A 16,672-nucleotide genomic window follows, 5' to 3' on the forward strand; every position below is an offset into this window, starting at 1 on the left:
GACATAGCCATTACGCTAACTGCTGGTTCCCCCGCCACAAGTTTTAAGCTGCCAGGTCCGGGACTGGAACTGCAGTTGACTACATGGGAGTTCAGTGATGTTATGCCATCTGCTGATCCTTAGAAATTCTTTTTTTTTCCCCAAAGAATTATTTTATTTAACTTTATTTATTCATTTAATTTAATTTTGACCAAAGAGGGGCAGAACAAGAGAGAGAGAGAGAGAGAGAGAGAGAGAGAGAGAGAGAGAGGGAGAGTGAGAAAGCAAGCTGCCAGTTCTGGGGCTTGAACTGCGGTTGATCATGTGGAAGTCCTGTGCCCTTAACTACCATGCCACCTGCTGTCCTGGCATGAGTTTTAAGCTGCCATTTCCTGGATCCGAATTGCAGTCGACTACATCAGAGTCCAGCAACATAACCTTTATGCTATCTGCTGGTCCCCTGGAATTTTTTAATTTTTTCATTGTATGGGAATTTAATGGTGTCAAATACATATTTTTGGTAACAAAACTCATTATACCTCTTCTTGTAAGTGGCCTAAGGTGATCTTTGAAAATGGTTCATTATTCACATGACCCAGATAACTCCACAAAGTCATGCAATTCAAGAGGCCCAAATCTTTGTGTTCATTGGGACCAGCAATTAGTGTAATGGCTATGTTGCTGGACTCCCATGTAGTCGACCGCGGTTCGCGTCCTGGACCTGGTGACTTAAAACTCACGCCGGGCACGTGTGCGTGCATGCCCCCAAGATCCCGAGAGGAGAATGGAGGAGAAGGGATTGCGGCGTGACCGTCCCCCCTGGGGGGTGATTTCTTGCTTTCTGTCTCTCTGTATCTCTCTGTCTGGCGAGCGCATGCGCCCTATAGCAAAAACCTCTCCAAAAAATAAAATTCTTTGTGTTCACTTAAACACCCATGAAACTGCCCAGGCCATCAAGGATATGCATATCTGAAAAGCCACTGAGTATCTGAAAGATGTCACTTTATAGAAGCAGTGTGTGCCATTCCATTGTTACAGGGATGGAGTCGATAGATGTGCCCAGGCCAACAGTGGGGCTGGACACCAGGTTTGTGGCCCAAAAAGAGTGCTGAATTTTGGTTACACAAGCTGAAAAATGGAGAGAGTAATGCTGAACTTACGGGGATAGGTGTAGACTCTCTGGTCATTGAGCATATTCAGGTGAACAAGGCACTCAAGGTGCATTGTCATACTTACAGAGCTCTTGGGTGAATTAACCCATATATGAGTACCCCTGCCACATCAAGATGATTTTTACTGGGAAGGAGGAAATTGTTCCTAAACCAGATGTGGCGGTTGCACAGAAGGAAAAGATATCCCAGAAGAAACTGAAGAAGCAAAAACTATGGCACAGGAATAAAGTCAGCATTAAAAGAAATGTAGATTAAAGAAAAAAAAAAAAAAAAAAACCAAAACCACAAACAAAAAAACCCAAAACAAAACAAACTCATTGTACCAACATTACACATAGTTAGCATGTATATTAATCATAAATTGGTTTTATAGCAAGATTCACCATGTTAAGTGTGACTCCCAGAGCTCTTTGACAATAATAATTGCTTTGCAAAGTTTGGTTTACTTATGATTTCATATAATAAAAAATGGGAGATATTTCTGGGGCCAGCAGGTATTGTGGTGATTGGGGCACTGGATTCCCACATGACCAACTGCAGTTTGAGTCCTGGACATAGTGGTTTGCTTTCTCACTTTCTCTCTCTCTGGTCGAATTAAACAATGATAATATAAAATAAAATTAAATAAATAATTCTAAAAAAGGGAGATATTTCTGTGTAAGTCCAATGAATGAACCTTAGAGTATACATTGAATATTTCTGTAGTTTCTCCCCAAATTGTCCTTTATTCCATTTCTCATGTGCACGTTCTGTCGTTGTTGTTCTTCAAAATTTGCAGGCATCATGACCGGAAGATGTGTATAATAGGACTGAGTATCCTTTTGGAATTACAGAATCGACCTCCTGCAGTAGATGCTGTGGTGGGACAGATTGTGCCCTCAATCCTTTTCCTTTTTCTTGGTTTGAAGCAAGTCTGTGCTACCAGACAACTGGTAAACCGGGAAGATCGATCAAAAGCAGAGAAAGCCGACATGGAAGAAAATGGTAAAGTCTTCTGATTGCAATGAATGGGCATGTATTTTCTTTGAATTTTAGTCTATTGGAGTCTTTAAACAGATTTAAATAATTTGGTTTGCTGCACATCTAACAAATATTTTGAGCTTGGTTGAATTGTTATTAATTATATCATGTAGTATACATTTAGATTTGTGTAACTCTTTTATCTCTCTCTCTCTCTCTTTTTTTTTTTTTAGTTGCCATAGTGTATGTGTGCCTATCAGGGAATGAGACAGAGAGATAGAGAAAGCATTTCCCCAAAAGGATTTGGTCATGCCACATCCTCCATTTCTTCATCCTGTCAGGATTTGGGTATACATGCACGCAAGCCCGGCATGGTTTTGAAGCTGTGAGGGCTGAGACTTGAACTGTGGTTGGCCATGTGGCTCTGGTTCCCAATGTCCAGCACCTAACAATGGTGTTATAGGGCTAGCCCAGAATGATGTACCTCTTGAAACTTTTAATAATTAACACTCAGTTTTTAAAAAATGGAGTCCAGTGGATATTATACATTGGGTCATAGATTTGTAACAGAATCAAAAAGTTAGCAACCTGGTATTTCATTTTCTTGTGCCAGCAGCCTCAATAAAGGCAGAAGCCTTGAGTCACGTGAACCATTAAATTAAGAGCAGAAGTTTCAGTATACCATATTAATGGAGTGTGTCTGATTTTAAAAACAAAAATCGAAACAGTTCTTCGGTGACTTATCAAAAATTATAATTGGGGACCAGTAGGTGGTATGTGGTGGTGGAGGCGCTGGACACTCCCACATGGCCAACCACAGTTCAAGCTCTGGACCCAGTGGGTTGCTTTCCCACTCTCTCTGGTCAAATTAAAATAAATGAATGAATAAATAAAATTAAATAGATAATTCTTTAAAAATTATAATTTAAATACAAATTTAGAATAATGTATACAAATGAAAGTTATTCACTAAATTGAGTCAGAATAAAATTTGTTACAGTCGAGAATATTACAGACCTTTATTTTATTTAAGCTTATTTATAAATAAGAATAGCAGGTGGTGTGGTGGTTAAAGGCGCTAGACTCCTATATGGCCAACCATGGTTCAAGTCCTGGACCTGGTAGCTTCCTTTCTCACTTTCTCTCTCTCTCTCTCTCTCTCCCCATCTCTGGCAAAACTCATGTGAAAAATAATATTAATAATAATAAATAAATAATCTTTAAAATAAAAAAAAGAAGAATTGTCAACTGCTCTTCTTCCACATCAACATAAAAAATAGATTCTAATTTGTTTTACTGAATTCTCTGTAGGTCTTCTGAAGTAGTGCTTCTTTACTAGGATTATTTTTTTGTTTATTGTTTTGGCTGACTATATGCCAGAAATTACAGAATTCTTTTTTTCAGTGTGTTATGATGCTCTTTTTCTAATTTCTTGCTTTGTTAATAACTTTTTATTGACTTCTAACTGTTATGGCCCAAGGTGATTGTTTTCTAACAATAGTCCAGATTTTCTTGTTGAATTTTCTACTAAAGTATGAAGTAATTAACTGACAAAAGTATTTCTTGTTTTGTTTTAAGATAAAATAATGTGGGCCCGGCAGGTGGCTTGGTGGTTAAGGGTGCTAGACTCCCATATGGCCCACCTCAGTTTTGAGTCTTGGACCTGGTGGCTTTCACTCTCACTCTGTCCCTCTTTGATCAAATAAAAATAAATAAATAAAGCTAAAATAAAATAATTCTTTAAAAATGAAAAAAGATAAAATAATGTTTAATTAGAAAAATGAAATTACTAATATACAATTCAGAAAACTTAGTGATCCCTTAGAAGGATAAATGTGAAGTATTTATCTCTGAGAAGGTTTATCCCTTAAAAGGATAAATACCTCACAGTGGGAACCATAAAAAAGAAAAAAATATTGAAAGTTGTCTTCTCAACCAGAGGACACAGAACATACAAATACATTGGATTGGGGTTGAATAGGCATCAGAATTAATGGAAGATAGAGATAATGTTTCAAAAATGTTTAAATGCTGAAAATGGGGAAAAATACTTTTTTCCCATAGGCTCAACAAAACTTCTGTTTTTTTTTTTGTTGTTGTTTTGTTTGCTATAGGGGTGTATACTTGCTACAGAGACAAAAAGCAAGAAATAACCTCCCAGGGGGGATGGCCATGCTACAGTCCCTTTTCCTCCATTCTCCTATAGGGATTTTGGGCACGCATGCACATGTACCCGGTGTGAATTTCAAGCCAGGAGCTCTGGGACTTGAACCATGTTTGACCACATGGAAGTCCAGTGCCTTAACTACTATGCCACTTGCTGCCCCCTAACCAAACTTCTTACTAATGCTTTCATATGTTTAAGTAATTACTCTGGTACATTGTTTATATTACAACTAAGTTCCTTTTTTAAAATATATTTTTTTATACATTCAATCACTGTATATCATTATAGCATGTTAAGTAGATTTTCCCAACATGAATTCACTGCATATTAGTCCAGTTAAAGATATTATCATACACATTATCATCAACAGATAATTATTCATTTTTTTATATTCCCAAATTTATTTATATATTTTTAATTTAATATATTCAATCACTGTTTATCATTATAGCTTCTAAAATAAATTTTCCCAGCATGAATACATTGCATATTAATCCAGTTACAGATATTATCACACATGGTAAATATAATACAAAATATAAAACAGAAAAATTTCCATTTTCCTGTCCCTTAAATGTTTTGCTTCTTTCTTTTCCTCCTTGATTCCTTTCCTCTTACCCTCCCCCATCCCCCACCTCCTCCCACACTGTCTATAGTTTCCACAGTGGTTCTCCATGCTTTTATATCTTCTAGTCTTTCAGTTTCTGCCGTAGAATGCAGACGTTCAGTATATATTGAGTAGAGACATACAATGCCTGTCTTTTATAGTCTGGCTCACTTCACTTACAGTAAATCTTTCATATTTGTCCACTTGGTGCCAAATCTTTTTTTTTTTTTTTTTTAATGAATGAGTAGTATTCCATAAGAGTCTATGTGCTATACTTTTTCAATCCATTCATCTGTTCTTTGACATTTGGGTTGGTCCTATGTCTTAGCAATTATGAATAATGCTGCAATAAACATGGACATGCAAGTGTTTTTCTGATTGAGTGTTCGCCTATCCTGTGGAGAGGAATAGAGTTACCATATGATCCAGCATCATATGGTATTTCTATTAGTAGCTGTAGAGGAGCCTCCATATTGTTCTCTACAGTGGCTGGACTCATTTACATTCCCACCAACAGTGAGAGTTTCCTTTTCACCACAGTCTTGTCAGCACTTACTACTTTTTATTTTTTTAATCTTAGCCATTCTGACTGGGGTTAGGTGGTATCTTATTGTGGTTTTGATTAGCATCTTACTTACAATAAGGGTTATTGAACATCTTTTTTTTTTTTGGAGAGGTTTTTGCTATAGGGCATGTGCGCTCACCAGAAAGAGACAGAGAGGGAGAAAGTGAGAAATTGAGAAATCACCCCCCAGGGGGGATGGCCATGCCGCAATCCCTTCTCCTCCATTCTCCTCTCAGGATCTTGGGCAGGCACGCACATGCGCCCTGCGTGAGTTAAAGCCACCGGGTCCGAGACTTGAACTGCGGTCGACTACATGGGAGTTCAGTGACATAGCCATTACGCTAACTGCTTGTCCCTTGAACATCTTTTCATATGCTTTTTGGCTGTTCATATGTCTGTCTTTCTTTTTTTGGGGAGAGGTTTCTGCTATAGGGCACGTGCGCTCACCAGAAAGAGAGAGACAGAGAGACAGAAAATGAGAAATCGCCCCCCAGGGGGGATGGCCACGCCACAATCCTTTCTCCTCTTGGGATCTTGGGCATGCACGCACACACGCCCAGCATGCATTTAAGCCACCAGGTCCGAGACTCAAACCACGGTTGACTACATGGGAGTCCAGCGACATAGCCATTATGCCGTCCGCTGGTCCATGACTTTCTTAGAGAGTTGTCTGTTCAACTCATTTGCCCATCAGGCAAAGGTATTTCTTGCTGTCCTTGTAATCATAACTATGTCATGTATTTTTTAGATGTATTTGGTCCAAACTGTGATTTCTTTTTATTTATTTATTATTATTATTTTATTGCCAGAGAGTATGTGCGCTCACCACTTAAGGAGGAGGGGAGAGCGAGCGAGCGAGCGAGAGAGAGAGAGAGAGAGAGGGAGGGAGGGAGGGAGGGAGGGAGAAAGCACCTCCCAATGGGGCATGGTCATGCTGCAATCTTTTTTCCTGCATTTCCCCCTCTTCTCAGGATTTTGGGCACACATAACTACCTGGTGAGTTTTTCAGGTTGTGGGGCTGATATTCACATGTGGGATCCAGCTTTCTGCTGTGCTAAGGGGCTGTCCCAAACTGTAGTTTCTAACTACAACTACCTTATAGTTTAGTCTAACTGCTTTAGTATGGTGTGTTTTATGAAACTAGTTTTAGGTTAATATTGTCTAGTTTGGATTATTCCCCAAGCAGGCTTTCCCTCTTATGTTGATTTTTGTTCTGTGTTTCAGTTAGTTTGGCACTGAACCTAAATACAGAATTTATAGTGGTATATAGTTCAGCTTTTAACTTCTGAAGCCACGTGTAACTATTTTTCTTTAAATTGTATGTTTTTACTCTTTCTGTAGTAGAAATAAACCTTTTCATTTGGGCATCTCTGAGCAGGTTATAATCAGCTAATTGTTAAGAGACCTGAATTCGCAATGGAAGATTATTGTTATTTAAAACACATTCACTGAGTGCTGAATCAATCAAATTATGTCTTTAAACATTTTTTTTTTTTGGCAAAATGAATTTATTTGGGAATCTACAGTTCAGTATTCTTATATTAGTGAACACAAGGCAGTTACTGCCTAACAGTAATGCTGTTCACCTGGACCACAGATTTAGGGAACTTGTTTTTGGTGAGGAGGATAAAGTCATTCTCAGTTTTTATATATATCTTGTGAAATTTAAATATTTTTTCTAATCTTACTTAAAATTACCTAATTTTTATTATCTTAAATAAAATGATGTAGTATTTTCTTTTCCAAAATATTTTATCATTTTCATTTTTTCATGGAATTTAATATTTTGCTCTTATGTATTTTGATTCTTCTTCTCAAATAACGAACGAATTTACAGAGGAGATTTCAAGTGATGAAGAGGAGACTAATGTCACTGCTCAAGCAGTGCAGCCAAATAACGGGAGAGGCGAAGATGAGGAAGACGACGACGATGACTGGGATGAAGAAGTACTGGAAGAAACTGCCCTTGAGGGGTTCAGCACCCCGCTTGACCTTGACAGCAGCGTGGACGAATATCAGTTCTTCACACAAGCTCTGCTAAGTATGTCTGCGCTTCCTGTCGCTTGAGACACTTTTTTTAAGCTCATTCTTCATTTTTTCCTATTAGAAGTTGTTTTGGGATCTGTCCAATATTGGGCTAGACTCTTTAAAAATTTTTATTCATTTTTTATGATAGATCTTCCCAAATGTATATGAAAAGAGAGAGATTAAAATAATAAAATACCTGGGGCCGGCAGATGGCATGGTGGTTAGAGGTGCTGGACTCCCACGTGGCTGACTGTGGTTCGAGTCCTGGACCTGGTGGCTTGCTTTACCACCCCCCATCCCTCTCCCCGTATCTCTCTGGTCAAGTTAAAAAAATAATGATAAAGTTAAATAAAATAATTAAAAAAAACATCTGCCACCCTGTCTGAGCAGCCTTCATGATGTAAAGTAGGAGGGTGAGCCTGTAGGTTATCCTCACATAAGTAATTTCAAGTAAGAGTATCTGAACATTTTGTTCATCCTTTAGGTATAAATGAACATGCATTTTTATAGACAAGAATAATGTATTTTAGGTATATATTGTTTTAAAATTGTGGCTATAAACTGATTAGTAGTTCACAATACCTGTGGAAAGGAGCAGAGTTCAGCTGCTGTAAGAGAGCTGCTGTTCACTAATAAGCGGTTTACCATTCTCGTATGGTAAAGGGCACTAATAATACAGTTAAAGGACCCATAAGATTGGGAGGAAAAAAATTGCTGCATATGTATCATAGACTCACTTAATAAGATCCATATGGGGCTGGCCCTGTAGCAAAGAAATTTAAGGCAGCTGGATTACACATAGCTTATTATGGTTTGAATCCTGGGCCTGGTAGCTTGAAAAACATGCCCAGTACATGTGTGTACGTGCCCCAAATTCTGGCAGGATGAAGAAGTTGGGGAGAAAGGATTGTAGCATGATCGTGCCCCACTAGGAGGTGGTACTTTCTTTGTCTCTTTGGCAAGCACACATGCCCTCTGTCAATTTAAAAAAAAAAAAGATCCATAGAGATACAGGTGTTCTACAAATGAATAAGACTAGTAACCTGTTGTAAAAATGGAGATACAAATGGGAAATTTAGGAGTTTTTTCCTTTATTCATGACAGAGTGCATGCATATGTGAGAATAAGGGAGGGAGGGAGGGAGTGAAGGAGGAGCACTCCCCACAGAGTTGGTCACACCATTATTCTCTTCTAGACTTCCAGCCTTTGGATGCTAGGCACTTGTGCACATGTCTAGCATACATTGGGCTGACTGTGCTGGGGGGATTTGAACCATGGTTAACGTATGGGATCTAGCTTTCCTTGAATAGTGCATTAATATTGTTCTACAGAGCCGGCCTGTAAATGGGAAATTTACAGAATAAAAATAAGTAATAAGTCCAGGTGTAGTAGGGTACACCTGTAATCCCAGTTACCCAAGAGCCTGAGGCAGGAAGATTGTAACATGTTAAGGCCCTGTCTTTAAGTAAAAACAAGACAAAAGAAAAAATAAATAAGCCAATGAAGATATTTATAAAATTATTCAAAGCTAAAAGAAATGATAAAAATCTGATTAATATAGATAATATATACCAGAAATCCCATTACTATAGGTTATGGTTAGATAGTGTTTTTGTTTATTTATATAGCTTACATGAGAGAGAGGAGGTGTGCTCCCAGCAGGGTCTTTATGGCCAAATCTGTGCCCATCCTAGCCAGCGAGGCTCACGGGGATGTGTGTGTGTGCAAATGTTGTGCACTGCACAGACCTCAGATAGCAAACCTGGGACTTTCCATGTGGCGTCAGCCCTGTGGCACGCGCATCAGTACTGTGCCACTGCAACTGGCCTGGCTAAATCATATTTTCGTAGTTAAGGGTTTACGGTGTCTAATTGGAAGACGAATATGAAGGAACTTCAAGTTTGTGGAAAAATGGAATGAAAATAAGAGCTTATTTTGGTGCATAAAGTTTTGAAATCCATACACTATTTTCTCATAGTACATATTTTCTATGAACTTTTCAAAGACCTTGCACAGAACTAGTGATGGAAATGGGAAGATGAAGAGGGTCTGGAAAGAAAACATAAATTGGTTTTAGTTGTGCTGAATTTGAAGTGAGCTATTCAGATAGAAAAGTCCAGGAGGCTTGGGAGATTTTTGCCTAAAGGTACAGACTTGAGAAGCCGCAGGTAGTCTCGAAATCCCAGAGGAAAATCATAATAGGTGAGTATAGGTGTTTCCCAAGATCCAGACTTTAGGTACCATCATAGTCAAGTGAAGCCCTAGGCAAAGGGAGACGACAGAGAGAGGCAGAGGACCCGGTGGATTAGAGGTTTAGTGTCCTGACCTTCCTTTGATCCTTCGTGTAGTTGGGTACTCAAAGAGAATTCTTTGTTGGAAATAATTTTATCACCTTGTGTTCGTCGTACTCCTGTATGTCATACTCATTGTCTCTTACTGAGATAACTTCATTGTCATTTGTTCATGTCACTAGTTGTTTTCTTGTACCATGGTCACTGAACTCTAATACCTCCTTCTCCTCTCCTTATGCACCCACAAAATGCAATAGCTGTGCAGAATCGGGATGCTGCCTGGTACCAGCTGCTGATGGCCCCGCTCAGCGAGGATCAGAGGAGAGCACTGCAGGAAGTGTACACACTGGCAGAGCACCGGAGGACGGTGGCAGGTCAGCCAGAGTCATCTCCAGATGGGAGTGCATGTCTCAGAGTGCCAGTAGTCAGCCGTCCTTGATGAGTGAGGTGGCACCTAAATGCCTTTTTTTCTTTTTAAAAGATTTATTTAATTTAATTTATTGTTGGTTTTTAATTTGCTGTAGGGCATGCACACTCACCAGAGAGACAGAGAGAGAGAGAGAGGAAGAGAAAGGTGAGAAAGCAAGCCACCAGGTCTGGGACTTGAACAGGGGTGGTATTTAATCTTGAGAGCCTTCATAATAATAAGGAATTGTCATTATTTTATGTTGATTCTGTGTAATGGCCCATGATGATATCTTAGCTCTGCAAAAGCCTGTGTAAGAGTACGTATCTATTAATGGTGTTCTCATTCACATCCTTGTCCTGTTGTGGAGCCAAAGGTATAAGAAGTAAGGGTTAGGATGAGCCTTGCTGAGGGAGACTTAATCACCTGAGTCAGCCATCACAGACAGACCAAAGGCGCTTTATGAGTTCTTGAGAAAGTGAGAAATCACCTCTGGGAAGATGACCACACAGCAGCCCCTTCTCCTTTATTCTCCTCAGAATTTTGGGCATGCATGCACACATGCCTGGTGTGTTTTTCAAGCCACCACGTCTGAGACATGAACTCTGCAGTTGACCTTATGGGGGATCCAACTGCCTTAACTACCATGCCTCTTGCTGGTCCTTGATTCTCAGTTTTTAAGCTGGAGAAGTTATTATTTATTTATTTATTATTTTTAAGAGAGATTTTTGCCACAGGGCACGTGTGTTCACCAGAGAGACAGAAAGCAAGAAATCGCCCTCCAGAGTTGGGTGGCATCGCTGCATTCACTTCTCTACTCTTCTCTTGGGATTTTGAGCATACACACGCACACGTACCTGCATACACACCTAGTGTGAGTTTCAAACCTCTGGGTCTGGGACTTGAACTGCAGTTGACTATGTAGGAATCCAGCAATGTAACCATTATGTCATCTGCTGATCCCTAGAGAAGTTATTTTGAGATTATTATGGTCATTTCTAGATTACCAATGGAAACGATTTTAAATTACAAAAATATTTTAGTAGGAAACATCATCATTTAGGGTTCAGAACTCTAGTTCTGCCATATAGACTTAGATTTTCAGTTCTCACCCGTTCTCTGTCAGCCCTCCTGCTGTGCAAAACCTGGATGTTCTTTCAGCAGTAGCGACAGGAAAGCTAATAGAACCCAGCTTGGAAACTTGTTTCCATTTCACACATTTTCAGCAAACAGTTTTTCCATAATAGTGGACGTAACTGTTGATGAACGTGCGTCTGTTAAAGACTGCTGTTCAATGGGCAGAATAATACCACGCTCACATTCCTTCATGATTCTCGAAGTATATAAAGAATTTTACCCCTGTGGTATTATTTCCAACTTTATCACCTGAAGTACTCTTCTTTTTTTCCCCCCTTCTTTCTTTTGGAAAATGCTAGAGGCAAAGAAGAAGATTGAACAACAAGGAGGCTTCACATTTGAAAACAAAGGTGTCCTCTCTGCCTTTAACTTTGGTCCTGTGCCCAGCAACAACTGAAGGAAGGCAGCTCGGCTGACCAAATGGCATCGCCCCATTTGACTTCACAGGGGAGTGTGAGCGTCAAGGGGAGTGTGTGGGGGCTGCTTTCCAGAGCCGCCTGCCATGCTGGTTACCATCTGGCATTAGGCAGCACTTTCATCCACTCCACCTTTCCCCTTTGACCTTGCCCACCCGGAAATACATATTTCAAACAGTTACTGTAACCTATGAAATTGATGAAAAACAGTCATTGGACTAAAGAGGACAGACCATAAGCTCCAATGGCTGAATGCCCAAGGCGGTTTTAGAGTACCGGATCAATGTGCACGTCTCAGGTTTTCGCCATGCAGAATCAATGGATTTATGCGGATAACAGTGCCTTCCGTTGTACATGAATTATCAGAAAACTTTTTTTGGAGTGCATTGTAATTTTTTTTAAAGCATAAAACATATTTCTAAATACAGTGTAAACCCTTGGTTATATGTCGATTTATTATGCATTTTACTCTGTGAATTTACTGTTAGGCAGTTCACTGCAAGTCACTCTGGTTTCAAAAACATCACTGCTCCCTCCGCTTACCCTGCTGTGGGGGCCTTTCTTCAGGGGTTGTGAAATATGCACTGGCTCTGGTTTTTATAAGATGTTTCATGGCTTTTTAAAGAAGTGTCTTATTCTCTCTTCTGTTATATTTTTCTGCCTTGAAAGTAGTGGTATTTCTTTTGGGGTCAACAAATGAGTGTTATCAGTTTCATTCACAACCTGGTGAGTTCAGGATTCACTCATTTTTTGGCAGCAAGTGGCAGGGGCTCTCTAGTCACTGGACTTAACAGTAGGTCTGAGTATATTCTGAATCATGTACCTAATTTTGTAGTCAAGTGATACCTAAAGCACATTGAACTTCTAAATGAAAGGTGCTGCCTGGCACACTGTCTTTCTGGATGGAGGATTTTTCGGTAACTTACCATTCCAATGGGGTTGGACCAGGGTCCAAAGCATTTTACAACGATATTTTTTTTTTATCTAGGAAAAAGACCCAAACAAATCTAATTTCTTGCTTTTTCACATATCCGAATTTTCCTCTGCCTAATTTGAACCAGTTCTAGACCAGAACATGGATCATAGTGTTTTCATTTGGTGAAACGAAAGTGTCCACAACTGAACGTATTGCTGGGTGTGATACAGCCTTCCATTTTCTTTCCTTTACTCATGATAGGCACGTGTAGGTGCACCTGAGACCAAGAGTGAGAGAGGGAGGAAGAGAGAAGGAAAGGACCACCCTCCACAGTCTGGTCAGGCCATGATCTCTTTCCTTCCGTCCTCCAGCCTGTCAGATATTGGACACTTGCCCATGTGTTTCAGGTTGCCTGGGCCAAGTATTCAAACTGTGGTCGCCATGTGGAATCCAGCTTCCATTGAAGAGCTCTTTACCGCTGTGCCACAGAGCTGCCCTGGCTTTTCCATTCATGTGAAATGTCTGCAGCTTAAATTTCCCGTCAGTGACGAGAGGATGTTTTTCTTCGCAGGTGTTTCCTGTATTAACATCCCTTATGAAGATTCATATTCATATTAACTTGTTTTTAGAGTTTTAGGTTAAGTAATTTTTTTTACAGAAGTAGTGTGAAAAGCCATGAATTTTGGAATTAAATGACCCCCTGCTTTCCTCTGTTTCTCTTTTCAGTGTCCAAGGCATTGAAACTGAATGTGCCAACTTGGCAGTTAGAAAAGAAAGGTGGCATTGAGGGAATTTCAGAGAGCCTTGAAACTCTTTATTTTCCCCATTTCTCATATGGTTTAATTTTAACAAATAATATGCCTTCACACTGGATTTTAAAAGGCATGGGATGTTAGAGATTTTATTTTGTGATATATTCTGCAGTATTAAAGGGAAAGAAGTATTAATGTGCATCACGCCATCTTGTTTTTGAAGCCAGGGTAAGTTGTATGATTTTGTTACCAGCAGTGCTAACCTGAATGTGATCTGGTTACCTTGGAAATGCAGGAACTTATATGAATGTACTGTAAAATAAAATGCAAACTGATTCCCAGGATTCTGAACTCTTCTGTGTGAAATGTTTTCTGAAATGTGGAGGTTCTTCAGGTGATAGAAACTCATCAGTAGGTTTTCCTGACTTCCGGGGCCTGGAGAAAGGTGCCTGTTGGTTGGTGAAAGGGGGATGGGGGTGGGGTGGGAACAAGGGTCATCTGAGCTGAAGCAAGGCATTGCCAGGAACAGCTGAAGTATGGGGAATGGCTGGGAGCCAGAGCTCACCTCATAGACCAGGGTGTCCAGAGGAGAATGACAAATGTTCTGATAAAGCAAAGCATGTAAGGATTTTGAAGGAAAAAAAAAGTAAAAATGGAGCCATTTTCTGTTGGGTTATCATCAGAATAGGAGTGGCTGGCACTGGACTGATAAATGCCTTTTGGTTTTCAGAACTTACTTTGCATGCCAGAAAGATGTTTATCTCACCTCTAAATTGTGTTAAGACCACCCTGAACCAATATACTTTTTAAAGGCTTTTTTCTTAAAAAGAAATATTTATTACATTTTATTTATCATCATTTTTAAAATCTGACCAGAGAGAGACATGGAGAAATGGAGAGAAAGCAAGCTGCGAGATCTGGGACCCAAACCATGGTTGGCCATGTGGTAGTCCAGCACCTCAACCACCATGACACCTGCTGGCCCTGAACCAGTACGTTGTTAATCAGTGAAGACAGAAGACAGTTATTTTAAATAGTCACTTAAGTAATACAGTGAATTACAGTTTTCTCTTCAGCACAGGAGACTGAAAAGTATAGTCAAGTCCATGGATAAAATCAAGGGAACCTTGGCCATGTATTAAGGACCACCTCAGAGAGAGAGACATCTTTCATCTGTTAAGAAAAAGCCATTCCAGATGATCCTTAAGTGTCATCTGTCCTGTCCGCATTTCACTTTTCCATTGAGGGACAGTGCTGGCTTGCTGGGTTGGGACATAAGGCTGCTAGTGAGGAAGGCCATAAAATCAATGAACAGAGGGGATAGACTACACTTGAAGAAGGACAAGCAGATCAACCATGGCTGATCCTATAGCCAGGAGACAGGCATAGTGGCAATAGAAAGCCAGTGGCTGGGGACAGGACTGCATCGCAGTGTCTGGGTCAGACAGCAGTGCTGGGAAGGAAGGAGTGGCTGTATTGTGAAGAGGGAGTGCAGCTCTGTCCTGGACGTGGGAGTGGATGCCCTTGCTCCAGCAAAGCCTTGAGAGGAAGCTCACCTTAGAGGTCACCACTTGAAAAGGAGACTTCACAGGCCGACGGCTGCCTCTCAAGAGCTGAATGATTTGGAATATTCAGGGGTTAAGAGCAACTTAGGCAGGAGTGGCCTCATGGAGACTCTTCACCCAAAGGACATCTGCAGGCACGAGGGGGAAAACCAGGGAAGATGGGAGGTACACAGCAAGGTCTCATGGTTGCCTTTCAGCTGTGGCCCCGTGTCCCAACACTGCTCTTGGTTTAGAGTGACTGACTTTTCCTACTGCCTCGTGAGTGGGGACAGTGCCCTAAGTTTCGCTTCCTTGCCAGTTGTTCTCTCCTGGGAATGCCCCACAGCTGCCCCCTCACCCTTGCTCATTTCCATGCAGTCTGAATCTGCTGGCCTTACCATCTTCCTAAGCATGCCAGTGGGTAGAATTCCTCACAGGGAGTCATCCCTAGCCTCCAAATTAGCCTTCCCTCTGTGTTTTCACACTAGTTATGCTCGTTTTGTTTTGCCTTGAATGATTCACACCATTAACTGTAGGCCTGAGGCAGAGATCGTGCTTCCTGTAGTATTTTGTGGACATGTTTTGTTGTCTGTTACTGCATTCCATCTGCCGGCCAAGCAGGGTTCATAGAATGAACAAGTGGGTATTTGAGGTTCTGCCCATGCACTTGAAACTGAGAGGCATATCGGAGGCCACAAATAAGATTTTGGAGACAGGCGGGTTTCTGTCTTTAAAGGAAAAGCCATGGACAGCAGCTGGATGGAGAAACAGACACATTGGAAGTGAGACGTTCATGGATCACTGTGGCTCCTACTTCCTGTTTCCAAATTGAGTACATAGTTTTTGTGAGCACCAGCATTCAAGGTAGTTTTCTTGCCCCCTGGACTTCTCTTCCTTTAGTTTTCTTTTCAAAGTACCCCTTTCTCCTAATTCCAAATGTTACTTTCCTTTTTTTTTCTTTTAAGAATTATTAAATGAACTTATGAGTTAATTCACCTTTTTAATTCTTTAAAAAGAATCACTTAATTTTATTTATCATTACTACTTTTTAAAAAAAAAATTTGCTACAGGGTGTGCATGCTCATCAGAGAGACAGAGGGGGGTGGAAATAAGAATGTAAACTGCCAGGTCTGTGACTCGAACCAGGTTAGCCATGTAGGAGCCCAGTGCCTTAGCCACCACATCACCTGCTGGCCCCAATTTTCAGTTATTGTTTGTGGGAAGCTGCACACCAGCGAGTCTGCCGAGGTTTCTCAGAGAGCAAACAATTACCATGATTGGTTCCCTTCCAAAAACCTGACCTTCGAAACCTTGCTCTGATTGGCCACTAGAATCCCTCAAATTTGCATATCTGGCACCTCATGATTGGTCCAAAAGCAACCAATCATAACCCACCGTTAACAACCAATCAGGGCCCACCGTTTACAACCAATCACGGTCCACCGTTTACAACCAATCACGACCCACCGTTTACAACCCACCAGAGTGTATATAACCACGATGCCTGGTCCACAGTAGCCAGACGACACAGACGACCGAGACGACGACAACGACCAGGAAGACGACAACTGAAGAGCCTGAAGAGCTGAAACACCGCGCAGTCTCCAGACGACCCTGAAGATCCGGAAGAGCTGACACTGCATCGTCTCCAGACGAACTGGGAGACCCTGAGGAGCTGTAACACTACATCGTCTCCGGACGACCCTGAAGAGTTGTGACACCGTGTCGTCTC

General features: G+C 40.7%; 1 protein-coding gene across 3 annotated transcripts in view; it reads left to right on the forward strand.

Annotated features, from left to right (window-relative positions):
* Nucleotides 1-13,740, forward strand: part of IPO8 (importin 8) — a 92,762-nt gene extending 79,022 nt beyond the window's left edge. The window contains exons 22-25 of one of the 3 annotated variants that reach the window (XM_027770926.1): nt 1,930-2,135; nt 7,288-7,491; nt 10,027-10,216; nt 11,612-13,740. In XM_027770926.1, coding sequence (XP_027626727.1) covers nt 1,930-2,135; nt 7,288-7,491; nt 10,027-10,208 — 592 coding nt within the window. In that variant the 3' untranslated portion in view covers nt 10,209-10,216; nt 11,612-13,740. The remainder of the gene's footprint in view (nt 1-1,929; nt 2,136-7,287; nt 7,492-10,026; nt 10,217-11,611) is intronic. The other 2 variants (XM_027770927.1, XM_006140247.3) reach the window with 2 other exon arrangements.
* Nucleotides 13,741-16,672: the final 2,932 nt, after the last annotated feature.

This window comes from Tupaia chinensis, unplaced genomic scaffold, assembly GCF_000334495.1.
Source record: "Tupaia chinensis unplaced genomic scaffold, TupChi_1.0 Scaffold000028_1, whole genome shotgun sequence".
Lineage (NCBI taxonomy): Eukaryota > Metazoa > Chordata > Mammalia > Scandentia > Tupaiidae > Tupaia > Tupaia belangeri.